This window comes from Carcharhinus amblyrhynchos, unplaced genomic scaffold (assembly GCF_965287045.1).
Source record: "Carcharhinus amblyrhynchos unplaced genomic scaffold, sCarAmb.v2.hapA chromosome_280, whole genome shotgun sequence".
In the NCBI taxonomy this organism is placed as follows: domain Eukaryota; kingdom Metazoa; phylum Chordata; class Chondrichthyes; order Carcharhiniformes; family Carcharhinidae; genus Carcharhinus; species Carcharhinus amblyrhynchos.
Genome location: NW_027650020.1, coordinates 150,498 through 176,887, shown reverse-complemented (window position 1 = coordinate 176,887; position 26,390 = coordinate 150,498). Strand labels below are relative to the sequence as shown.

General features: G+C 48.5%; 2 protein-coding genes across 2 annotated transcripts in view; one reads left to right on the top strand and one right to left on the bottom strand.

Annotated features, from left to right (window-relative positions):
* Window positions 1-389: 389 nt before the first annotated feature.
* Window positions 390-26,390, bottom strand: part of ipo4 (importin 4) — a 77,360-nt gene continuing 51,359 nt past the window's right edge. The window contains exons 21-31 of the mRNA XM_080183410.1: window positions 24,499-24,556; window positions 22,669-22,774; window positions 21,807-22,000; window positions 20,026-20,079; window positions 8,923-9,048; window positions 7,764-7,972; window positions 6,274-6,406; window positions 4,829-4,933; window positions 2,456-2,525; window positions 1,558-1,686; window positions 390-786 (exon numbers count right to left, since the gene is read on the bottom strand). Coding sequence (XP_080039536.1) covers window positions 1,559-1,686; window positions 2,456-2,525; window positions 4,829-4,933; window positions 6,274-6,406; window positions 7,764-7,972; window positions 8,923-9,048; window positions 20,026-20,079; window positions 21,807-22,000; window positions 22,669-22,774; window positions 24,499-24,556 — 1,183 coding nt within the window. The 3' untranslated portion in view covers window positions 390-786; window position 1,558. The remainder of the gene's footprint in view (window positions 787-1,557; window positions 1,687-2,455; window positions 2,526-4,828; window positions 4,934-6,273; window positions 6,407-7,763; window positions 7,973-8,922; window positions 9,049-20,025; window positions 20,080-21,806; window positions 22,001-22,668; window positions 22,775-24,498; window positions 24,557-26,390) is intronic.
* Window positions 10,535-16,774, top strand: LOC145338991 (uncharacterized). Its single transcript, XM_080183412.1, has 2 exons — window positions 10,535-10,763; window positions 14,806-16,774. Exons 1-2 carry the CDS (start codon window positions 10,622-10,624, stop codon window positions 15,687-15,689), a joined length of 1,026 nt encoding a protein of 341 aa, XP_080039538.1. The 5' UTR covers window positions 10,535-10,621; the 3' UTR covers window positions 15,690-16,774.

The window sequence follows — 26,390 nt, the reverse complement described above, 5'->3', positions numbered from 1 at the left end:
AGATACAAAAGGGTCCAGAAGGGCAATTTTTTCAGACAGAGGATGGTGAGTGTCTGGAATGAGCTGCCAGAGGTAGTAGTGGAGATGGGTACAATTTTGTCTTTTAAGAAGCACTTAGACAGTTACATGGGTACAATGGGTATAGAGGGATATGGACCAAACATGGGCAATTGGGATTAGTTTAGGCGTTTAAAAAAAAGGCAGCATGAACATGTCAGGCTGAAGGGCCTCCTGTTTCTATGCTGTAAAACCTCTATGACAATGCAGAGAGAGAGACACACACACACACACACAGAGACACACACACAGAGACATAGAGAGAGAGACACAGAGAATTTTAACCCAGACCGTAACAGATCACTCCCCGGAACACACCTTCTTTTGTCGGCTTTTATTAATTGAACAGAAGAATATTTTCACAAACCGCAAAAAAATTCATTCCACAAAGTCGGCCTTGAAACACTTTCTTCCTTGGCAAAACACAATAAATTGCCCCCAAGTTAGCAACGGGGGTGGGGGTTTAAAAAAAAACACACACAACCAAGAAACTGTGGCAACGTGCTCCTGAGAACCGTTAAAAGTCTGTTCAAATACTCCCCAAATGGAGGATTAACCATTTTGCTTCATACTTCCCACGAGGAGAAGCAATCAGGGAACTCCAGAGAGTGGTAATACCCGTCACCGCCCAATGCAGTGGCTTTTCCGATGGCTTTGTAGTGTGTCTGACTGACTGCACTGGAACACTGGCTACATTCGCTCTTTCAACCAATTTGTAACAAGTGTCAACTGGAGAGAGGGAGAAAGAGGAAAAGAGACAATCAGAGATAGAAAAAAAAACATGCAGTCACAGACAGACAGCAGAAAAACAGGATATCCTCCCTAAACGTCGGTGCTGAGGGAGCGCCGCACTGTGTGGGGAGGGTCAGTGCTGAGGGAGCGCCGCACTGTGTGGGGAGGGTCAGTGCCGAGGGAGCGCTGCACAGTGTGGGGAGGGTCAGTGCTGAGGGAGCACCGCACTGCGGGAGGGTCGGTGCTGAGGGAGCCCTGCACTGTGTGGGGAGGGTCGGTGCTGAGGGAGCGCCGCACTGTGTGGGGAGGGTCAGTGCTGAGGGAGCCCTGCACTGTGTGGGGAGGGTCGGTGCTGAGGGAGCGCCGCACTGTGTGGGGAGGGTCAGTGCTGAGGGAGCGCCGCACTGCGGGAGGGTCAGTGCTGAGGGATTGCTGCGGGCTGACAGAATGGTGCTCTGGATGAGACATTTAACCAAAGTAAATACATTAAACCAGTTGAGGGATGAATGTAAATTGAGTTCAAGGGCTAGGGCTGTATACCTGGTGAAGATAACAGGATAAAGAGATAAAAAGATCTTCTCTGTATTGGCATCGCCTCCAGGCCAGGGGTGTGAAAGAAAGCAACTCAAGCAAGCAGAGGGAATGACTCGTTAACCCTCCCTAGAGCGAGGAATCCTCCAGTCCTTCTGTCTCGACATGATACAAGGTCACATCTACGAGAACCTCATCTCAGGATTGCAGAGCTGGAGTGTAAAAACTGTTCCTTACCTCAGGACGACAGCATAGCAGAGAGTTTCTTTGCAGCATCTTGAGGTATTGCCATTAGGGCAGTCTGAAATTCCTGGGGGAATCGCTGCGGGATATCTTTCAACAACATCACCAAGGCGTTCTGGCTTTCTGTGTCAAATAGAGGATAAGACTGGTGTATACTGAGGTAACTACTCAGGGAAGTGACGGATTACGGGAGCGTCCCTGAGGTACGTGGCGGATTACGGGAGCGTCCCTGAGATACGTGGCGGATTACGGGAGCGTCCCTGAGATACGTGGCGGATTACGGGAGCGTTACTGAGGTAGGAGAAGGATACGGGGGAATTATTGAGGTAGGTGACGGATTACGGGAGCATTCCTGAGGTAGTGATGGATACAAGAGCGTCCCTGAGGTAGGACATGGATACAGGAGAGTTGTTGCATTTATTTAATAGTGTCACAAGTAGACTTACATTAACACTGCAATGAAGTTACTATGAAAATCCCCTAAACGCCACACTCTAGCCCCTGTTCGGGTACACTGAGGGAGAGTTTAGCAAGGCCAATGAACCAAACTGGCCCATCTTTTGAATTGTGGGAGGAAACCGGAGCACCCGGAGGAAACCCACGCAGACACAGGGAGAATGTGTAGTCTCCTCACGGACAGTGACCCAAGCCGGGAAACGAGCCCAGGTCCCTGGCACTGAGAGGCAGCAGGGCTAACCCACTGTGCTACCATGACACACTCGCACGCGGTACATGACACATAAAGGGAGCGTTTCTAAAGTCTGTGACAGGGACGGCATTACTGAGATATATGTGTATAAAAGTGCTTGATAACAAGTTAAATTTGTGACAGTGCAGTAGTAAATATTCAGCCAGTTAAAGAGCATTAATGATACAAAAGAATCACACACACCTTCATTGATCTGTTCTGTTCCAATCACTTCACCAAACACGGCTAACAACTGTTGTAGATGTCGAATCACCTACAGATCATAGAGATTTATGAGACACTGCAATCTACATCTCTACTCAAGGGCATACTGATGGGTGTTTACCCTGCGGTCTGTATCCCTATTACAGTGCGTACTGACGGGTGTTCACACTGCAGTCTGTATCCCTATTACAGTGCGTACTGACGGGTGTTTACACTGCAGTCTGTATCCCTATTACAGTGCGTACTGACGGGTGTTTACACTGCGGTCTGTATCCCTATTACAGTGCGTACTGACGAGTGTTTACACTGCGGTCTGTATCCCTATTACAGTGCATACTGACGGGTGTTTACACTGCAGTCTGTATCCCTATTACAGTGCGTACTGACGGGTGTTTACACTGCGGTCTGTATCCCTATTACAGTGCGTACTGACGGGTGTTTACACTGCGGTCTGTATCCCTATTACACTGCGTACTGACGGGTGTTTACAGTGCAGTCTGTCTCCCTATTACAGTGCATACTGACGGGTGTTTACACTGCGGTCTGTATCCCTATTACACTGCGTACTGACGGGTGTTTACAGTGCAGTCTGTACCCCTATTACAGTGAGTACTGACAGGTGTTTACACTGCAGTCTGTGTCCCTATTACAGTGCGTACTGACGGGTGTTTACACTGCGGTCCGTATCCCTATTACAGTGCGTACTGACGGGTGTTTACACTGCAGTCTGTATCCCTATTACAGCGCGTACTGACGGGTGTTTACACTGCGGTCTGTATCCCTATTACAGTGCGTACTGACGGGTGTTTACACTGCAGTCTGTATCCCTATTACAGTGTGTACTGACGGGTGTTTACGCTGCGGTCTGTATCCCTATTACAGTGCGTACTGACGGGTGTTTACGCTGCGGTCTGTATCCCTATTACAGTGCGTACTGACGGGTGTTTACACTGCAGTCTGTATCCCTATTACAGTGTGTACTGACGGGTGTTTACACTGCGGTCTGTGTCCCTATTACAGTGCGTACTGAAGGGTGTTTACGCTGCGGTCTGTGTCCCTATTACAGTGCATACTGACTATATCCCTATTACAGTGCGTACTGACGGGTGTTTACACTGCGGTCTGTATCCCTATTACAGCGCGTACTGACGGGTGTTTACACTGCGGTCTGTATCCCTATTACAGTGCGTACTGACGGGTGTTTACACTGCGGTCTGTATCCCTATTACAGTGCGTACTGACAGGTGTTTACAGTGCAGTCTGTATCCCTATTACAGTGCGTACTGACGGGTGTTTACACTGCGGTCTGTATCCCTATTACAGTGCGTACTGACGGGTGTTTACGCTGCGGTCTGTATCCCTATTACAGTGCGTACTGACAGGTGTTTACAGTGCAGTCTGTATCCCTATTACAGTGCGTACTGACGGGTGTTTACACTGCGGTCTGTGTCCCTATTACAGTACGTACTGAAGGGTGTTTACACTGCGGTCTGTGTCCCTATTACAGTGCGTACTGATGGGTGTTTACACTGCGGTCTGTGTCCCTATTACAGTGCGTACTGACGGGTGTTTACACTGCAGTCTGTATCCCTATTACAGTGCGTACTGACGGGTGTTTACACTGCGGTCTGTATCCCTATTACAGTGCGTACTGACGGGTGTTTACACTGCAGTCTGTATCCCTATTACAGTGCGTACTGACGGGTGTTTACACTGCGGTCCGTATCCCTATTACAGTGCGTACTGAAGGGTGTTTACACTGCAGTCTGTATCCCTATTACAGTGCGTACTGACGGGTGTTTACACTGCAGTCTGTATCCCTATTACAGCGCGCACTGACGGGTGTTTACACTGCGGTCTGTGTCCCTATTACAGCGCGCACTGACGGGTGTTTACACTGCGGTCTGTGTCCCTATTACAGTGCGTACTGACGGGTGTTTACACTGCGGTCTGTGTCCCTATTACAGTGCGTACTGACGGGTGTTTACACTGCAGTCTGTATCCCTATTACAGTGCGTACTGACGGGTGTTTACACTGCGGTCTGTATCCCTATTACAGTGCGTACTGACGGGTGTTTACACTGCAGTCTGTATCCCTATTACAGTGCGTACTGACGGGTGTTTACACTGCAGTCTGTATCCCTATTACAGTGCGTACTGACGGGTGTTTACACTGCAGTCTGTATCCCTATTACAGTGCGCACTGACGGGTGTTTACACTGCAGTCTGTATCCCTATTACAGTGCATACTGACAGGTGTTTACACTGCGGTCTGTATCCCTATTACAGTGCGTACTGACGGGTGTATACACCCTGGTACCTTGCAGTCTTGCTTCTGTCGAGGTCCCTTACCTGATTGGGGTTGCTTTTGTACATAGAGGTGATGCAGTTGATCACGGTAACATTTTCTTCAAGGTCCTCTTTCAGAGGAAGTGAGCGGACCAGGACGGGAAATACCTTTGAAGAAAATGCACAAGACGACACGTTAATCCCGGCTCCCGTATAAACTTTCTGAGCGAGAGCGCAGCGAGGGATCCGACTCCCCTGAATTTCTCCAACACCTCCCACCGTACATCTTCTGCTGGATTGGAAACGCAATGTCTCGGGGTGGGGGCTGCTGGAAGAGGAAAGGCCTGACTGCGGTTCACAATAGTCCTGTGCGTGTGCACGAGGTTGCCAGTCAGTCAATCAGATCCAAAGAACAAAGAAAATTACAGCACAGGAACAGGTCCTGCGGCCTCTCCAGGCCTGCACCGACCATGCTGCCCCGGCTGAACTAAAACCCCCTCCCCTTCCGGGGACCATATCCCTCTATTCCCATCCTATTCATGGATTTGTCCAGACGTCCATTAAAACTCGCTATCGTATCCGCTTCCACTCCCAGCAGCCAGTTCCAGGCACCCACCACCCTCTGTGTAAAAAAACTTGCCTCGTACATCTCCTTTAAACCTTGCCCCTCGCACCTTAAACCTGTGCCCCTCCTCCCACCCCCCCCAGTAATTGACTCTTCCACCCTGGGGGGGAAAAAGCTTCTGACTCTCCACTCTGTCCCTCATCATCTTCTATCGGGTCTCCCCTCACCCTCCAGTGAGAACAAACCAAGTTTCTCCAACCTCTCCTCATAGCTAATGCCCTCCATACCAGGGCAACATCCTGGTAAATCTTTTCTGTCCCCTCTCCAAAGCCTCCACATCCTTCTGGTAGTGTGGGCGACCCAGAATTGAACTCTATATTCCAAGTGCGGCCTCACTAAGGTTCTATAAAGCTGCAACATGACTTGCCAATTTTTGAACTCAGTGCCCTGGCCAATGAAGGCAAGCATGCCGTATGCCTTCCTGACTACCTTCTCCACCTGTGTTGCCACTTTCAGTGACCTGTGTATCTGTACGCCCAGATCCCTCTACCTATCAATACTCTGTGTACCTGTACGCCCAGATCCCTCTACCTATCAATACTCTGTGTACCCGTACGCCCAGATCCCTCTGCCTATCAATACTCTTAAGGGTTCTGCCATTTACTGTATATTTCCTATCTGTATTAGACCTTCCAAAATGCATTACCTCACATTTCTCCAGATTAAACTCCATCTGCCATCTCTCTGCCCAAGTCTCCAACTGATCTATATCCTGCTGTATCCTCTGATGGTCCCCATCGCTATCCGCAAATCCACCAACCTTTGTATCGTCTGCAAACTTACTAATCAAACCAGTTACATTTTCCTTCACATCCACCCCAAGCAAGCGTTAGGTGTCACAAGGTGAACCCAGTGTCAGCGTGTTGAGGACATGCGCGAGTACCTGTTCCACGGGGACCCCGGCCAGGTTCGTCATCATCATGCGAGAAACAGCCCCACATACGTTGTCCACCACTCGACGGTTCTGCTCTCGGGCGATGATAGACGACAGAATGTTCAGCAGAGACGGGTAGTGGCTGAAGACGAGTGTTAAGGGACTGACGGCAGGGCTGAACTCGAATCACCTCCCTTTCCCCTTGAATACAGCAACTTTTTACCCCTGATGACACAGAGCCCACCTTACAGTGGGACTGCAGGCATGGCCTGAAATAACGTTTGTGTTTGGAGAAAGATAGCAGCCACCCAGTCTCTTGACTGTCACAAACACACACACACACACACACACACACACACACACACACACTCTCACACACACACACACACACACTCTCAGTTCACAGGATGGTCTTCATTTAGTCATTCTGCCGTGGTTCTTTCAGAGTGTGCAATCCAACTAGTCCCAAAGCCCCAAGGCTTTTGCTGCGACTCTCCAGCGGGCAGCACCTGTGGCAGGAGTGCGAGGGCACTTCCTTTTCACATAAGAACATAAGTACTAGGAGCAGGAGGTGGCCATTCAGCCCCCAAGCCTGCTCCACCATGGCTGATCTTTTCGTGGACTCAGCTCCACTTACCCACCCGCTCATCATAACCCTTAATTCCTTTACTGTTCAAAAATCTATCTATCCTTGCCTTCAAAACATTCAATGAGGGAGCCTCAACTGGGCAGGAAATTCCATAGATTCACAACCCTTCATGTGAAGAAGTTCCTCCTCAACTCAGTCCTAAATCTGCTCCCCCTTATTTTGAGGCCATGCCCCCTAGTTCTAGTTTCACCCGCCATTGGAAACAACTTCCCTGCTTCTATCTTATCGATTCCCTTCATCATCTTATACGTTTCTATAAGATCTCCCCCTCATTCTTCTGAATTCCAATGAGTATAGTCCCAGTCTACTCAGTCTCTCCTCATAATCCAACCCTCCGGAATCAACCTAGTGAATCTCCTCTGCACCCCCTCCAGTGCCAGTATATCCTTTCTCAAGTAAGGAGACCAAAACTGTACACAGTAACTCCAGGTGTGGCCTCACCAGCACCTTATACAGCTGCAACATAACCTCGCTGTTTTTAAACTCCATCCCTCTCGCAATGAAGGACAAAATTCCATTTACCTTCTTCATTCCCTGCTGCACCTACAAACCAACTCCTTGTGATTCCTGCACAAGGACACCCAGGTCCCTCTGCACATTTTTCGCTATTTAAATAACAGTCAATTTTGCTGTTATTCCTACCAAAATGGATGGCCTCACACTTACATTATGAACCCTCTCCTTTCCTTCTCCATGAACAGTATGCTTTGTCTGTATAGTGTGCAAGAAACAATACTTTTCCCAGTATGTGACAAATAATAAATCTAATTTTTTAAGAATCAATAAGTCATCCCCCTACAGGTGGAAATGCCCACTCAGCTCCAATGAAGAAGGAGGCAGTTTAGGATACTCATAAATGGCTTCTTTCCCTTGCTCCGCGAGGACTCCAATGCCAAAGACGGAGTTGCTGCGTACCTCATCGTCGGTGTCGCGCGCACCCGCCTGCAGCATCGGCAGAAGGCGGGGGACAAACTGCACCGTCACCGACCCCATCGCCTGAATCGTCTCTGCAATCGAGCCGATGGCAAAGGACTTCTCAGCCACCGTGCAGCTCGGTTTCTGGAACACACAAAGGGTTGGTCAGAGCATTGGATACAGGAGTTGGGACGTCTTGTTGAAGTTGTACAAGACATTGGTAAGGCCACACTTGGAATACTGTGTGCAGTTCTGGTCACCCTATTATAGGAAGGATATTATTAAACTAGAAAGAGTGCAGGAAAGATTTACTCGGATGAACGGTTGAGGACTCCAGGTCTGTACTCGTTGGAGGGAGGGATGTACTTCTGAGGCTGTGTAAGGCTCTGGTCAGACCCCATTTGGAGGATTGTGAGCAGTTTTGGGCCCCGTATCTAAGGAAGGATGTGCCAGCCTTGGAAAGGATCCAGGGGAGGTTCACAAGAATGATCCCTGGAATGAAGAGCTTGAGGAACAGGTTGAGGACTCTGGGCCTGTACTCGTTGGAGTTTAGAAGGATGAGGGGGTGGGGGGGATCTTATTGAAACTTACAGGATACTGCGAGGACCTGGATAGAGTGGACGTGGAGAGGATGTTTCCACTTGTAGGAAAAACTAGAACCAGAGGGCACAACCTCAGGGTAAAGGGACGATCCTTTAAAACAGAGATGAGGAGGAAATTTTTCAGCCAGAGAGTGGGGAATCTGTGGAACTCTTTGTCGCAGAGGAGGCCGGGTCATTGAGTGTCTTTAAGACAGAGATAGATAGATTCTTCATTAATAAAGGGATGAGGGATTATGGGGAAAAGGCAGGAGAATGGGGATGAGTAAAATATCAGCCATGATTGAATGGCGGAGCAGACTCGATGGGCTGAGTGGCCTAATTCTGCTCCTGTGTCTTATGGTCTTACCATGCCTGTTACCAAAACTGCTCTTGAATTGTCCCGCGTTGGGCTTACCCAACGTTTGGAGGGGCTACATACGGTCAAACGCTGGAATATCTTCTCGCTACTATGTCTGAACCCCCTCTGCAGTTCCAAGGCCAAGCAACACCTACCGTTTTACACAGCAACAGGGGAAGGAATCCGGCAAAGTACGGAGCAAAGATCTGCCCTCCCACAGCAGCAGCCAAGAGGGGGATGCCTTCTCCCGCGTACTCCAGCAGCATAGAGTCATACTCGGCCTGAAAGAGAGGAAAAGACAGGTCAGGTGCAGGCAAATTGGGGAGAGATACTCGTACTGACACCACAATGCCCCACAGAGAAGATAACCGACTGTTTCGCTTGCTGTCATTTGTACAGACTCATTAAATAGATTCTGCAGACTGCTTGTTGCAATGCACTCTTTAAATAGATCCTGTTGCTAAGTAAATCAATTTAGTTTGTTGCAAAATGTGCTATCTGATGACAGCTCCATTTAAGCCCTACCTCCAACTCAGGACAACTCAGTGTGAGACAGTGCAAACTGAGCAGGTATCACAGAATCCCTACAGTGCAGGAGGAGGCTATTCAGCCCATCAAGTCTGCACCAACTCTCCATCTGAGCAACACAACCAGCCACGGGACCCCACGTATTTACCCTGCTAATCCCCTCAACTTACACATCTTTGGACACCACAAGGCAATTTAGCATGGCCAATCCACCTAACCTGCGATCTCTGGACTGAGAGAGGAAACTGGAGCACTCAGAGGAAGCTCATGCAGACATGTGAGAAGGAAGAGACACAAAAGGATCCAGAGGAACAATTTTTTCAGAGTGTGGCGAGTGTCTGGAATGAGCTGCCAGAGTTAGTGTAGAAGCAGGTAAAATTTTGTCTTTTAAAAAGCATGTAGACAGTTACATGGGTACGATGGGTACAGTGGGATATGGGCCAAATGTGGGCAATTGGGCCTAGCTTGGTACAACTAGGCAGGATGGACAAGTTGGGCTGAATGTCCTGTTTCCATGCTGTAAATCTCTATGACTCCATGATATGTGACATAGGCATGGCACGGTGGCACAATGGTTAGCACTGCTGCCTCACAGTACCAGGGACCCGGGTTCGATCCCCAACTCGGGTCACTGCCTTGTGGAGTCTGCACATTCTCCTTCTATCCACGTGGCTTTCTTCTGGGTGCTCCGGTTTCCTCCCGCAGACCGATAGACATGCTGATTAGGTGCATTGGCCATGCTAAATTCTCCTTCGGTGTACCCGAACAGGTGCTGCAGTGTGATTACTAGGGATTTTCACAGTAACTTCACTGCAGTGTTAATGTAAGCCACCTTGTGACTAATAATTAAACTTTAAACTTCAACAATCGGGGAGAAGGAAAGAACTGGATTACTACCACCACCATTTTCTCTGTGCTCCTCCCAGTTCCAGAAATGTAAAAAAGTACTTGTTTGAACAGGGGATTTTGTCATTCTCCAGCTCCCCCCCTCCCAAGGCACAGGCAAATCCTTTTGTGTTTGTAAGGACTCATGTTGTAACAGGTTAAACCTGTCTCTTTTGCAAATACCAAATACTTGCCCGCCTGTTGAAACGTGACAGAAGCAATGCAAAGCATCCAATATCTCTCTCTTTCACACACAAGGCTGTGAACAGCGACTAGCCCATCCATACTGCACCATCTTAAACCCTCCAAAAGAGCAGGGCGATTGAGAACAGCAGCCAGTGAGCCTCTCACTGAGCCTCTCACTGAGCCTGCTGTCCTGTTGCGTGGAGCTGGGTTTGACGCGGAGGTTTAACTTGTGTGCGAGTGGGCTCTTTGTGAAACATGAGGCTGGTGGAGAGGACACTGTGTCTGGGAGCACTGAGGATCACCAGCAACCTGGCTTGCCCGAAGGAGTCTGTGCTCTCACAGTCTGTCAGCGCTCACACTATTGTTCTTCTACTGTTTACAGACGTCTGTGTCACAGGTACAGCATCAAAACTAACCACTCTCTCTCTCCCCCTCCTCTCCCATCCCCGTTTGGTGTCTGCTGGGTTTCTGGGCAGGACAAAGTCTGACAACACCAGGTTTCAGTCCAACTGATTTATTTGATAGTAAATTCACTAGCTTTCGGGTTAGCCCCTTCGTCAGGTGAATGGAGAGTTCTGGCCTCAGACAGAGCATATAAAGCACAGACAGTTTAGAGATTACTGATTAGAATGCAAATCTTTACACCTAATCTGCTGTTCAAGTCTTAAAGTGGCTGACAATGTGAGTGGAAGGAGCACTGATCACAGGTTAAAGAGATGTGCATTGTCTCCAGACAGGACAGTAAGTGAGGTTTTACGGGTAAGCGTTCTCCAAGGCAGCCTTCACGACACACGACAGCGCAGAGTCGCTGAGCAGAGACTGATAGCCAAGTTCCACACACGAGGATGGTCTCAACAGGGATCTTGGGTTCACGTCGCACTGTGACCCCCGTGACTTGCCTGGGTTTGCAAAACCTCACTCACTGTCCTGCCTGGAGACAATACAGATCTCTTTAACCTGTGATCAGTGCTCCTTCCACTTTAAGACTTGAACAGCAGGTTAGGCGTGAAGATTACTATCAAATAAATCGGTTGGACTGAAACCTGGTATTGTCAGACTTTTTACTGTGTTTACCCCAGTCCAACGCCAGCATATCCACATCATTTCTGGGCAGGAAACAGGCATTTGGAATATTGAGAGCAGTTTTGGGCCCCATACCCGAGACTTTGGATGGGGTCCATAGAGTCCATACAGTGCAGAAGGAGGCCATTCGCTTATCGAGTCTGCACTGACTACAGTTCCACTGAGACCCTATCCTATAACCCCATGTATTTGCCCCTAGCTCATCTCTCTGACAAAGGGGCAATTTATCATGGCCAATCCCCCTAACCTGCACATCTTTGGACACTAAGGGGCAGCACAGTGGGACAGTGGTTAGCACTACTGCCTCATAGTGCTGGGGACCCGGGTTTAATTCCCATCTTGGGTGACTGCCTGTGTGGAATCTGCATGTTCTGTGTCTGCGTGAGTTTCCTCCGGGTACTCACCAGGGTAGGACTTACTCGTTTAATGGTAGGGCATTGGAGGGGGTGAGTTATAGAACAGAGAGATCTCGGGGTACAGGTTCATAGCTCCTTGAAAGTGGAGTCACAGGTGGACAGAGTGGTGAAGAAGGCATTCGGCATGCTTGGTTTCATCGGTCAGAACATTGAATACAGGAGTTGGGGACGTCTTGTTGAAGTTGTACAAGACATTGGTAAGGCCACACTTGGAATACTGTGTACAGTTCTGGTCACCCTATTATAGAAAGGATATTATTAAACTAGAAAGAGTGCAGAAAAGATTTACTAGGATGCTACCGGGACTTGATGGATTGAGTTATAAGGAGAGGCTGGATAGACTGGGATTTTTTTCTCTGGAGCATAGGAGGCTGAGGGGTGATCTTATAGAGGTTTATAAAATAATGAGGGGCACAGATCAGCTCGATGGTCAATATCTTTTCCCAAAAGTAGGGGAGTCTAAAACTAGAGGGCAGAGGTTTAAGGTGAGAGGGGAGAGGTACAAAAGGGTCCAGAGGGGCAATTTTTTCACACTGAGGGTGGTGAGTGTCTGGAACGAGCTGCCAGAGGTAGTAGTAGAGGTGGGTACAATTTTATCTTTTGTTACAATTACATGGGTAAGATGGGTATAGAGGTATATACTCCAAAAGAGGGCAACTAGGACTAGCTTAGGGGTTAAAAAAAAGGGGTGGCATGGACAAGTTGGGCATATTTTTATATCCTGCTGTGAAAATACTTGGAGAAAGAGAGAGCCCATTCCTAACTGACACAATCATTCTGAGCACTTTGAACTTGGACAGGTTATGGAGGGAGGGAGGTGTGAGGGGGTGCAGAATAGACCACACGCTGGAATATTATCTCTGACCTGTTGTCATGGGGTCAAGTTGTTTATCTGCTCCCTTGAAGTGTAGGCAGGGAAAAAGCTGCGACTAATCGTGGGAAAATAGATACCCTCTGACACCTCTCTCTCGGGACAGTAATTACATCGAAGTGTTTTTTTAGCTCTAGCTGTTTTTAGTTTTAGTCTTAATAAATAAGACTAATAAATAAGTTTTAGTCTTAATAAATAAGATATATAACAGATAAGATAGATAAGATAATATAATAAATAAGATAAATAATAATTACTGTCCCGAGAGAGAGGTGTCAGAGGGTATCTATTTTCCCACGATTAGTCGCAGCTTTTTCCCTGCCTACACTTCAAGGGAGCAGATAAACAACTTGACCCCATGACAACAGGTCAGAGATAATATTCCAGCGTGTGGTCTACCCTGCACCCCCTCACACCTCCCTCCCTCCATAACCTGTCCAAGTTCAAAGTGCTCAGAATGATTGTGTCAGTTAGGAATGGGCTCTCTCTTTCTCCAAGTATTTTCACAGCAGTAAAACAGCAGGATATAAAAATGAAGAAGCACAGAAGCTATTGGCATCTTATCAGTAGGTGGTTCCCACAGCAGGACTAAGCACTTTTCAGTGTCGCCCCAGTCCAAAGCATGTCCGTACTGCAAAAAAATTTACCCTTGTTGTTAGCGGCAAGAAAATTAAGAATGGAGAGGGTGAGGGATAGACAAAGGGGGCGGGTGAGAGCGACGGAAACAGTAGAGAGGGAGAGATGCAGAGAGGTCACGAGCAGATAGTTAGAGATAGGAACTGAATATAAAACAGAGAGGAGGAGAACCAGAGTGAGTAATAGCAGAAAAGGAAGGGAAAGGTGATACTGGTGTCGCCGTTACGTACAATTTAATGTTTTGGGTTATTGAATTAAGGTGGGCAGATTAAAATCATCCACAATCTCACTAAAAGGGGCTGAATGACCTCCTCCTGATTCCTGTGGTTGAGTGAGGAGAATGATATTGGGGTAGTAATTATGCAGAGATGGGAGCACGTTTGAGCGGTAACACATTGCATGTGGATTTGGACATCAAAGGCTGGAGTAAAATGAGGTTTCCAATGGAAAAGTCATGGGACCAGTGCAAATGGTACACAGGGCAATTGGGGCTGTGACTTGGTGGGTGCAATTTTACAAGATGTTTTCAAAGTGTCTGGCAAGTCTGAAAATGGGAGAGTTCCAGGTCTGTTTTCAGGGTGAGTTTTCAGGCCCAGTCTGATGCACTCTCTCTCTGAAAAGATGGGCAATTTTCAGCCAAAGGGACTGCAGATGGGGTGCAATGTGTCAGAGAGGCTGCGGGCAGGGCTCAACTCGCCAGACAGCCTGTGGAGGGAGATACTGCACATGTGCAGACCTCAGACGCTGCACATGCACAATAGCAGAAGTCTGACAGAGCTTTCAGGCCCCTGCTGCTGCAAGCAGCCTCAACTTGCTGCAATTGCAGGGCGCCCGCAGCCCAAGATGCAGTTCTTGCCACTCTGACCGTTCGCAGCCCCCCATTCCTCCCCTACCAATTGCATACAGAGTGGCAGTGGGCCCCCCCTCACCGATTGGCCCTGCCCCCCATGGGCCCTTGCCCAGGTGCCAGGCAGGCACTGCCCAAGAGGCACACCCATCTTGCACTCGGCCTCCCTGGATGGTCTCAATGGCCTCCAGTTCTGCTGGTGAGGCCAATACGACTCTTCCCTGTGCACGGTAAGCAAGTGTTTTCCTCGCTGGACAGAACCCCTCACAGCGAGGCCACAAAGGCAAACGAGCCCGGACAAGTGATCGCCTGGGTCCCTAAATGTATTGAAATGAACACTTAAATAAATCTGAACAAATTAATCAGCCTCTCATCCATTCCTGGCGAGAGGTCAACAGTGGCAGAAATCCAGGTGCACAAAATCACAACAGGAGTGAAACTCGGTGCCATTCATGCTCGCCACTTTACACACAATTTTACGACATTTTTACACGGCGAAACGTGCCTCAATGTGGTTGTAAAATTCGGCACAGTATGTTTGCCAGTCCTCTGCCACCCTAACAGTTATTTTCTATGTCCTCCCCAGGCTACCTCTTCATCTGCTGGTTTGTGGATCTGCAGCTGGTAAATGACCAGGAGGTGATCTCACTGCGATTCGCTGCCTTTCTCAATGAGACTTACAACACCGTCACCTTCCTGAGCCTGGCTCTGATTGTCACAGAGACTCACTTGGCCAGCCGACCCCTGCGAATGTCAGCCTGGGGCAGCTGGCAGGGCATCGCCCACCCAGCTCCTGCCATCCCTCTGCTGCCGCTGGTGAACGGGGTCTACGCACTGCTCTGTTGGACCATTGCTGCTTCTTACGCAGCCTGCCATTACGCGGAGGATGCCCACGTCGCCCACCAGTGCCCGGGAGGCCGCCCCTTTGACCACTACCGATGCCTGCGCGGTTTCCACCTGCCAGATCCCGTTCTCGGGCTCATCGAGGTGCTGGTGGCGACCAGCTATGCCTTCTGCCGAAGCCTGTGCACAGGAGGTTCCGAGGTGCGGCACGTGGTTTCCACCACGAACATGCCTTCAGGAGCACCATCGCCTGGTCTTCCTTTCCAGGACAGCCACCGACAGGCAATGTGTTCACCACCAGTGACACAGCCAGGCACCCTTCTCACTGGGCTAGTCACCATCCTAATGCTCTTCCCAGGCCTCCCATACCTCGGGCTGACTGCTGCTTTCATTAGCAGCTTCGAGCACCTTAGCCGTGGTTTCTTTGTACAACTTTCAAATTGTTCCCAACAAGGTAAGGATCTCGGGCAGTCTGCTCCATACAGACTGATTCACGCGTTACTGAACATCGGTGAAAGGAAGGACTACAAACTGTTGGAGAGCAGAGGCAGATATGGCGAGGCAATCTCCCTCCCTACTTCGTATAACAGCACACTAAAAAACCCCATCCAACTCTCTGCACAATAATAAGGCGAGATCCGACACTGAGACATATGGAGTGTTGGCCTCCATAGCAAGAGGATTTGAGTATAGGGATAGGGATGTTGTTCAGGGTGTTGGTGAGGCCACACCCGGAGTATCGTGTGCAGTTTTGGTCTCCTTATCTGAGGAAGGATTTTCCTTGCTCTCTAGGGAGCGCAGTGAAGGTTTACCAGGCTGATTCCTGGGATGGCAGGTCTGTCATATGAGGAGAGATGAAGTTGGTTAGGATTATATTCACTGGAGTTTAGAAGAGTGAGAGGGGATCTCATAGAAACTTATAAAATTCTAACAGGATTAGGCAGGGTAGATTCAGAAAGCATGTTCCCAATGGTGGGGGGAATCCAAAACTAGGGATTCATAGTTTGAGGATAAGGGGTAAACTTTTTAGAACTGAGGTGAGGAGAAATTTCACCCAGAGGGTGGTGAATGTGTGGAATTCACTCCCACAGAAAGTAGTTGAGACCAAAACATTTGATTTCAAGAAGAAATTAGATATAGCTCTGGGGGCTAAAGTGATTGAGGGATATGGAAGGGAAGGGGGGGATCAGGATATTGAATTTGATGATCAGCCATGATCAAAATGAATGGCGGAGCAGACTCGAAGGGCCAAATGGCCTCCCTCCTGCTTCTAGATTCGATGTTTATATGAGACGCAGGAGGATATATTCAGATAGGTGATCAAAAAGAGATTGGATGGGTTACCAAAAGGTCAGAGGAAGGTTTTAAGGAACATGAGAAAGGAAAAAAGAAGAGGCGCGTTGGGTAAGAATTTCAGAATTTTGGGTCTTGCTCATGGCACAGTGGGTTAGCACTGCTGCCTCACAGCACCAGGGACCCGGGTTCAATTCCCGGCTCGGGTCACTGTCTGTGTGGAGTCTGCACATGCTCCCTGTGTCTGCATGGGTTTCCTCCCACAGTCCGAAAGACGTGCTGGTTAGGTGCACTGGCCGTGCTAAACTCTTCTTCAGTGTACCCAAACAGGCGCCGGAGTGTGGTGATCAGGGGGATTTCACAGTAGCTTCATTGCAGTGTTATTTTTGACACTAATAAATAAACTTTTAAACTTTGAACCGTGTCTGCTAACTAAACAACACGATGATCCACATCATGGCAGCGGATCTTAGCCCCAAATTACTTAGACAAATTGAACAAATAATGCGCGCTTTTTTAAAGAAAAATACAAACAAAAACTGGCTAAGATTACTTGCTGGAAAGTTATTTTGTCAAATATACTCAACCGCTTAATCCGGAGAGAACAGAATTTTGCACCTCTTCAGTTAGGAAGAGAGGTAATACAAAATGAAGTGTCATCTCTTGTGGAGATAATGGAGACTGATTATCATCCCAAACCGTGGACATGATGTGAGTTGAAGGAAAGCAGTTCTGGGCGAAAGGCATCATTGTGTTTTGCCCCTTTCAGGACTACACAAGAAGAGAGGTTATCAACTACAATCCTGATTTCTGTGCTAATCTGGTGTTCTAGTTCTACTGTGTTAGCGTGTGCTGTACAGGTCACAGTTGAAAAACATCCACAAGGCATTCCTGTGTTAAATATTTGTGAATAAATGCACAGATTTAGCCTGATACTCCATGACCAGCATTTGTCGCATAATCTATTTCTTTAAAAATGGACACCTGAAGATGAGTATTTGATGGACACTTATGTCTAAGTAATAAACGGAAACATGATGAATGCTTGTAAATACACTGCAGAAAAAGCAGGCTGCACTGGGATACCTTTGAACTTGTACATCTGATGTGCTGAGTGTAATTTTACGAGATGAATTTTCAATTTAAAGTGCCTGAGTTCCAAGTCAGTGAAGTCACAGTTGAAAATGAAGGAAGCAAGTCACCTCCTTTCAGCTAACCCTGCAGAACCAAGAATCGTCAGGCCAATTGCTCAACTGCTGATGTTAGCGCCGCCTGAATCACTCAACTTAACAGGCGCAACATGTCACCACCTACTTCTTACAGATGTGTCAAAGACTGACTCGTACATCCTTAACTTTTATTTTTGGACTTGCTTCTCCTTTAGAACAAAGAGCAGAACAGCACAGGAACAGGCCCTTCAGCCCTCCAAGCCTGCACTGATCATGATGCTTGCCTAAACTAAAATGGTGTGCACTTACAGAATCCGCTTCCATTACCTTCCCCAGCAGAGAGTTCCAGGCACCCACCACCCACTGTGTATAAAACTCGCCTCGTACATCTCCTTTAAACCTTGCCCCTCACACCTTTAATCTCTGCCTCCTAGTAATTGACCCTCCAACCCTGGGAAAAAGCTTCTGACCTATCCAAAAGACTATCCCATTCAGAAAAATACCCCTCTATCACTACCCTCAGTCTTCTATGACCAAACCAGTATCCATCTTGCCAGCTCTTCTCTGATCCCATGGGACTTCACCGTTTGTACCAGTCTGTCATGAGGTACCCTGTCAAAGGTTTTACTGAAGTCCATGTAAACAATTTCTAATGCAATTGTACAATATTATTTTCTTCTTGTGTTTTAGTGACTAATAAATTCGCTCTTTCTTTAACTCTAGAAAGCCAGCTTAAATTGGGTCTTTTAAAACATAAATACATTTAACCTGGGAAAAGGTATCCACGAGGGAAGAGATTTATTTTAAATTAACTTCACTGCAACCAACAGAGAAAGAATGAGGCCTCGTTCATTCCTCCTCACCCAGGAACATAACAATTTGGGGATATCTCTTCCAGAATCACAACAAATTGGGAGAACCTTGACTGGGGACTGGTCGTATCATAAGAACATAAGAACATAAGAAATAGGAGAGGAGTAGGCCATCTAGCCCCTCGAGCCTGCCCCGCCATTCAATAAGATCATGTCGTGATCTGTCGTGGCTCAGTTCCACATTCCCGCCCTCTCCCCATAACCCTTAATCCCCTCGCTTATCAAAAACCCATCAACCCGCGTCTTAAATATATTGAGCGAGGCAGCCTCCACCACTTCAACGGGCAGAGAATTCCAGAGATTACCTTTGAGTGAAGAAGTTCCTCCTCAACTCCGTTCTAAACCACCCTCCCCTTTATCTTGAGGCTGTGCCCTCTAGTCCTACTGTCCTTTCTGAGCAGGAAGAGCCTCTCCACCTCTATCCTATCCATCCCATTCAACATCTCATACGTCTCAATGAGATCTCCCCTCATTCTTCTAAACTCTAACGAGTACAAGCCTAGTTTATTCAGCCTCTCCTCATAGTTCAACCCCCTCAACTCTGGAATCAGCCTAGTAAACCTCCTCTGCACTCCCTCCAAGGCCAAAATATCCTTGCATAAGTGCGGCTGGAGTATCATCACACAGTGTGTGTAGCGTGCAGTGTGCAGGTGTGTACATATAGTCTGCACGCGTATAGTCTACACACAGACACCACATTGCAGTTTCTAGTCTATTGCTCAGTACCTTTGAAACAAGGGTAAGTGCTGAGTTTCCCCAGGCAAACTCAAGATGGTTGCGATATTACAATTCGAGAATGGTCACTTGAGGTCCTGGCCAATATTCCTTGTCTAGGTGATGAGGTGGCACGGTGGCACAGTGGTCAGCATTGCTGCCACAGCGACAGGGACCCGGTTCAATTCCCAGCTCGGCTCACTGTCTGTGTGGAGTTTGCACATTCTCCCTGTTTCCGCGTGGATTTCTTCCAATACCCCAAAGATGTGCAGGTGAGGGTGGATTGGCCATGTTAAATTGCCCCTTAGTGTCCAAACATGTGTGGGTAAGGTGGATAGGCCATGCTAAATTGCTCCTTAGGTGTCCAAAGATGTGCAGGTTAGATGGATTAGCCATGCTAAATTGCCCCTTAGTGTCCAAAGATGTGTGTAGGTTTGGGGGATTAGCAGGGTGGATTAGGGTTAGGGGGAATAAGTCTGGGTGGGATTTCCCCTTAGTGTCGGGGGGTATAACGTGGTGTGACAAGGATAGGGCCTGGGTGAGACTGTCTTTGGTGCAAACTCGATGGACTGAATGGTCTCCTTCTGCACTGTAGGGATTCTATAATCTTTGGCGTGCGGAAGGAACCCGGAGCACCCTGAGGAAACCCACGCAGTCACTGGGAGAACATGCAGACTCACACACAGACAGTGACCCCAGCTGGGAATCGAACCTGGGTCCTTGGTGCTACAAGCCAGGAACATTGAATTAGTGCAAAAAAAGTGTATGTATCTGCAGCAGTTAATTCTGTTATGGATCCATGGCTTTTAAACAGGATGGGAATTTTTTTTTGTCTTTGGGTTACTTCCAATGACAGTAAGCATTTGCAAAATCGAACTTCTCTGAATAATCTCAGCAAAATCTCTCACCACCTACCTCCTGCTCTTCGTCTGACTCAGTCTCCTCGTTTTCTGGATCTTGGCAAGTTGTCTGCAAGACACAAAATGCACAGTAAGCACCAAGCAATGCCACAAAGTCACAGAGATATACAGCATGGAAACTGGCCCTTCGGCCCATCTCCTCCATGCCGACCAGGTTTCCTAAACCAAACTAGTCCCATTCACCTGTGTTTGGTCCGTATCCCTCTAAACCTTTCCAATTCATATACTTATCCAAACATCACCTCTGGGAGCTCGTTCCAGACACTCACCACCTTCTGTGAAAAAATTGCCCCTCTGGACACTTTTGTATCTCTGCCCTCTCATCTTAAACCTATGCCCTCTTGTTTTAGAGACTCCCTTACCTTTCGGAAAAGATGTTGACTATCTAGCTGATCTGTGCCCCTCATTATTGACCACCCCACAGCTTTCCACACGCCAGAGAAAAAAGTCCCAGTCAATCCAGCCTCTCCCAAAAGAGCAACATTTGCCTCCCTCTAATCTTCAGGCACCTCACCTGTGGCTGTCCATGATACAAACATCTCTGCCAGGAGACCCACAATTTTGTCTCTAGCTTCTCACAATGTCCTGGGATACACTTCATCAGAATCTGGGGATTTATCTACCTTGATGCTTTTTAAGTGCTCCAAGCACTTCCTCTTCTGTAATGTGGACACTTTTCAAGACATCACGATTTACTTCCCTAAGTTCCATTGCTTTCATGTCTTCCTCAATGGTAAATAGTGACAAAAAATATTAACTTACTATCTCATTCAACTCTGGCTCCACAGATCCTCCTTTACCTTATCTGCCGAAGCTATCTCATGTTGTGAATGTAGCCCAATCCATCACACAAACCAGCCTCCCATCCATTGACTCTGTCTACACTTCCCGCTGCCTCGGGGAAAAGCAGCCAGGATAATTAAGGACCCCCACACACACAACACCACCCCCCCCTCCCCACCCCCGGACATTCTCTCTTCCACCTTCTTCCATCGGGAAAAGGATACAAAAGTCTGAGGTCACGTACCGACCGACGCAAGAACAGCTTCTTCCCTGCTGCTGTCAGACTTTTGAATGGACCTACCTCGCATTAAGCTGATCTTTCTCTACACCCTTCCTGTGACTGTAACTCTACATTCTGCACTCTCTCCTTTCCTTCTCTATGAACGGTATGCTTTGAATGGCGCGCAAGAAACAATACTTTTCACTGTATCCCAATACATGTGACAATAATAAATCAAAATCTCACTGTGACTGTAACACTACATTCTGCACCCTCTCCTTTCCTTCTCTATGAACGGTATGCTTTGTCGTACAGCGCGCAAGAAACAATACTTTTCACCGTATCCCAATACACGTGACAATAATAAATCAAATCAAAACCCTTCCCCGAATTCTGTAGCTTTCATGCCTTTCTTCATGGTAAATAGTGACAAGAAATATTAATTTAGGATCTCACTCAAGTCCTGTGGCTCCACACACAGGTGATCTTGAAGAGGTCCTATTCTCTCCTTAGTTACTCTTTTGCTCTCCTGATTTCCCTTCTCCTATATCCCCCTATACTTCTCAAGGGATTCACTTGACCCCAGCTACCTATAACTGATGGCAGCCTCAATATCTCGGCTCATCCAGTGTTCCCTACTCCTGCTGGCAACTTGTTCACTTGGGCAACATTGTGAATGCTGAGTTGACGTCACAGGAGGAGATAGCAGGCGAGGGTGACCAGCGCATTTGGTCAGAGAGGCAGGCGACTCCGCACAAGCTCTGGCCATTTACCTTTTTCTGCAGCACATTGCTGATTGCTTTGCAGATCTCGTCCAGGCGCCCTGGCTCCTTCAGCGCGTCCCCTTTGCAGTTCTTCAGCACGTTGTTCATGGATTCGAGAATCGTCATGACCACCAGGCGGTCCTTCTCATCGTAAATGGTTTTCAGATAGTTTGGGAACACCATGGCTAACAGCTTCTGGAAACCTGGCGTGAACAAAGACATGGGATATGTTACTACGTGGAGGTATTCACCTTTAAGACATAATGAGTGATATGGTGGCACAGTGGGTTAGCACTGCTGCCTCACAGCACCAGGGATCTGATTCCTGGCTTGGGTCGCTATCTGTATTGAGTCTGCACATTCTCTCCATGTCTGCGTGGGTTTCCTCCGGGTGCTCCAGTTTCCTCCCACAGTCCAAAAGACGTGCTGGTTAGCTGCATTTGGTTGTGCTAAACTGACCTTGGTGTCAGGGGATTAAGCAGGGTAAATTTGTGGGGCCTGGGTGGGATTGTGGTCAGTACAGACTCAATGGGCCGAACAGCCTCCTGCAGTACTGTAGGGATTCTATGATTTGGATAATATCTAATGTAATTCTCCATCACACCCAGTCTATTCCTCTCTCCCTCATGTGTTTATCCGGCTTCCCCTGAAGGGCTGTCCTCAAGCACTCCTGCTTCTTTCAAACAATTGCTGTATTAGTGTTTTAGTGTTTAACATCCTCGAAAATTGTTCTGTTTAATTCCCACGGCCTCTTCTCAATTGCCAACAGATCCTGTCTGCCCAGAGTCTGCCCACTCCTCCAGTCTGTTTCGTGGATACGGATACCCTTCCCGGGGAAGACTGGAGGACAGATGTCGGGTGAAACAATTACCTTCCAGGTTTTGATCCGTTGGGTTTTCCTGAGCGACTTTGTAAAGGGCACAGCAGAACTGGCCCACAGCTTCATAGGCAGATTTCCTCACATTGACATGTGGATACTGCAAAAGATGTTAACGCAGTGAAATTAGTCTTTAACCTGGGCTGCAACTCTGGAGTAAAATAAAACCCACAACACAACTGGGGAAGCGGCACTTTTCACCACTACAGGAAGTCCCAAAGGGCTTCACAACCAATGACATCTTTCTGTAAGGGACACTGTTCTAATGTCTCCCATCATAGGGTGAATCGAGGACTAAGGGCCACTAAGGCCAACAGGGCGACGCTCCCTCAGCACTGACCCTCCCCACAGTGCGGCGCTCCCTCAGCACTGACCCTCCCCACAGTGCGGCGCTCCCTCAGCACTGACCCTCCCCACAGCACGGTGCTCCCTCAGCACCGACCCTCCCCACACAGTGCGGCGCTCCCTCAGCACCGACCCTCCCCACAGTGCGGCGCTCCCTCAGCACTGACCCTCCCCACAGAGCGGTGCTCCCTCAGCACCGACCCTCCCACAGTGCGGCACTCCCTCAGCACTGACCCTCCCCACAGTGCAGCGCTCCCTCAGCACTGACCCTCCCCACAGTGCGGCGCTCCCTCAGCACTGACCCTCCCACAGTGCGGCGCTCCCTCAGCACTGACCCTCCCACAGTGCGGCGCTCCCTCAGCACTGACCCTCCCACAGTGCGGCGCTCCCTCAGCACTGACCCTCCCCACAGTGCAGCGCTCCCTCAGCACTGACCCTCCCCACAGTGCGGCGCTCCCTCAACACTGACCCTCCCCACAGTGCAGCGCTCCCTCAGCACTGACCCTCCCACAGCGCGGCGCTCCCGCTGCACTGATGCTCCCTCAGCACCGCCCCCACTGATTATTTTCATCTCCCGTTGGAAGGGGACTTTGGGTACCGAACTATCAAGGCTCGGACTGCAACGTGAACCCTGGCAGGTCCAGACAGGTCTGCTAATTGCCAGTGCAGTCTGCAACACTAAACATGCTTTAGAATAGGGATTAGAAGCTCTGCAGACTTTGAAATGTGGTCAAATTCTCTGCACGTTTGGGATTTCTACTGAATATCCAGTTGAGAATGTCACCCCCTCCTCACAGTGAACAACGGACACCAAACATCTGCTGGCTGCCTCCACAGCTGCAATATGTGGAATATGGGGATGGAAAGCTAGGCCACACTTGGAATATAGTGTTCAATTCTGGTCGCCACACTACCAGAAGGATGTGGAGGCTTTGGAGAGGATACAAAAAAGATTTACCAGGATGTTGCCCTGGTATGGAGGGCATTAGCTATGAGGAGAGGTAGGAGAAACTTGGTTTGTTCTCACTGGAGGTTGAGGAGGAGACCTGATAGAAGTCTACATTATGAAGGACAGAGTCAGAAGCTTATTCCCCAGGGTGGAAGAGTCAATTACTAGAGGGGGGCCACAGGTTTAAGGTGCGGGGGACAAGGTTTAAAGGAGATGTACAAGGCAAGTTTTTTTTTTACACAGAGGTGGTGGGTGCCTGGAACTCGCTGCCCGGGGAGGGAGTGGAAGCAGATACGATAGTGAGTTTTAAGGGGGGTCTAGACAAATCCATGAACAGGATGGGAATAGAGGGATATGGTCCCCGGAAGGGTAGGGGGTTTTAGTTCAGTTGGGGCAGTGTGGTCAGTGCAGGCTTGGAGGGCTGAAGGGCCTGTTCCTGTGCTGTAATTTTCTTTGTTCTTTGAATGGGGCAGGGAAAGTGTGGGGCTGCGGCAGGAGTGATGCTGAGAGTTCAGAAGTCGGATACTCACGTCAGTAATGCGGAAAATCTCTTCAAAGCAGCTTTCCATAAATGGCATAAAGGCAGCCCTGGAGAAGACAAAGCAGGATTAGCTCAGAGACTTAACATATTGTAAAGATTAAAGCAAAGTGAGACTCCCGTGTAAAGAGATACCCACTATCCACAAGGACAGGATTCATTTGTGATAGGTTTTTGGCTGATTCCAGATCTCGATGACAGACAGCAATCCCCAGCTGCTCACATCCCAAAAGGCACATAATCTTGTAAACTTCTATCAGGTCGTCCCTCAACCCCCGTCGTTCCAACGAGAACAAACCAAGTTTCTCCAACCTCTCCTCACAGCTAATACCTCAACCTTCTGTCAAGAAGCCAATTTTGTATCCATTTAGCTATCTCACCTTGGATCCGGTGAGATTTAACCTTAATGCAACAACCTATCATGTAGTACCTTGTCAAAGGTCTTGCTAAAGTCCATGTAGACAACATCGACTGTACTGCCCTCATCTGCTTTCTTGGTTACCCCTTCAAAAAACTCAATCAAATTTGTGAGACATGATTTTCCACTCACAAAGTCATGCTGACTGTCCCTAATCAGTCCTTGCGACTCTAAATGCCTGTAGATCCTGTCTCTCTAAATAACTTGCAACAATTTACCCACCACAGATGTGAGGCTCACTGGCCTGTAGTTCCAGGCAGAGAGTGGGGGTCAATGGGTGCTGTTCGGATTGGCGGATGGTGACTAGTGGAGTACCTCAGGGGTCGGTGCTGGGGCCTCAGCTATTTACCATTTATATAGATGATCTGGAGGAGGGAACCGAGTGTAGGGTGTCGAAATTTGCTGATGACACCAAGATTGGAGGAAAGGCAAATTGTGCGGAGGGTGTGGAGAGTCTACAGAAGGATCTAGATAGGCTGGGCGAATGGGCCAGGAACTGGCAAATGGAATTTAATGTTGGCAAGTGCGAGGTTGTCCACTTTGGTAGGAATAATGGTAGGAAGGATTATTACTTACGTGGTGAAAAACTGCAGCAGGCGACGGTGCAGAGGGACCTCGGGGTCCTTGTGCATGAGTCGCAAAAACCCAGCCTGCAGGTGCAGCAGGTGGTCAGGAAGGCGAATGGGATGCTGGCCTTCATAGCGAGGGGGATTGAATATAAAAGTAGGGAGGTCTTGCTGCGGCTGTATAGGGCATTGGTGAGGCCGCAGCTGGAGTACTGTGTGCAGTTTTGGGCGCCGTACTTACGCAAGGATATTTTGGCCTTGGAGGGAGTGCAGAGGAGGTTTACTAGGCTGATGCCGGAGTTGAGGGGGTTGAGCTATGAGGAGAGGCTGAATAAACTAGGCTTGTACTCGTTAGAGTTTAGAAGAATGAGGGGAGATCTCATTGAGACGTATAAGATGATGAATGGGATGGATAGGATAGAGGTGGAGAGACTCTTCCCGCTCAGAAAGGATAATAGGACTAGGGGGCACAGCGTCAAGATTAAGGGGGGGCGGTTTAGAACGGAGTTGAGGAGGAACTTCTTCACTCAAAGGGTGGTGAATCTCTGGAATTCTCTGCCCGTTGAAGTGGTGGAGGCTACCTCGCTAAATATTTTTAAGACGCGGGTTGATGGGTTTTTGATAAGAGAGGGGATTAAGGGTTATGGGGAGAGGGTGGGAATGTGGAACTGAGCCACAACAGATCAGCCATGATCTTATTGAATGGCGGGGCAGGCTCGAAGGGCTAGATGGCCTACTCCTGCTCCTATTTCTTATGTTCTTTTCCCTGCAGCCCTTTTTAAACAAAGGCACAACATTTGCCACCCTCTTATCTTCAGGTACCTCACACCTGTGACTAATGATGATTCAAATATCTCTGCTGGGGGACCCGCAATTTCCTCCCTAACCTCCCACAGTGTC

What these genes read in the sequence shown, in the direction of transcription:
- LOC145338991 (XM_080183412.1), top strand. Translation starts at nt 10,622, where the DNA reads ATGAGGCTGGTGGAGAGGACACTGTGTCTGGGAGCACTGAGGATCACC. An exon ending in TACAGACGTCTGTGTCACAG is followed by an intron (nt 10,764 to 14,805) that starts GTACAGCATCAA and finishes TGTCCTCCCCAG; the next exon opens with GCTACCTCTTCATCTGCTGG.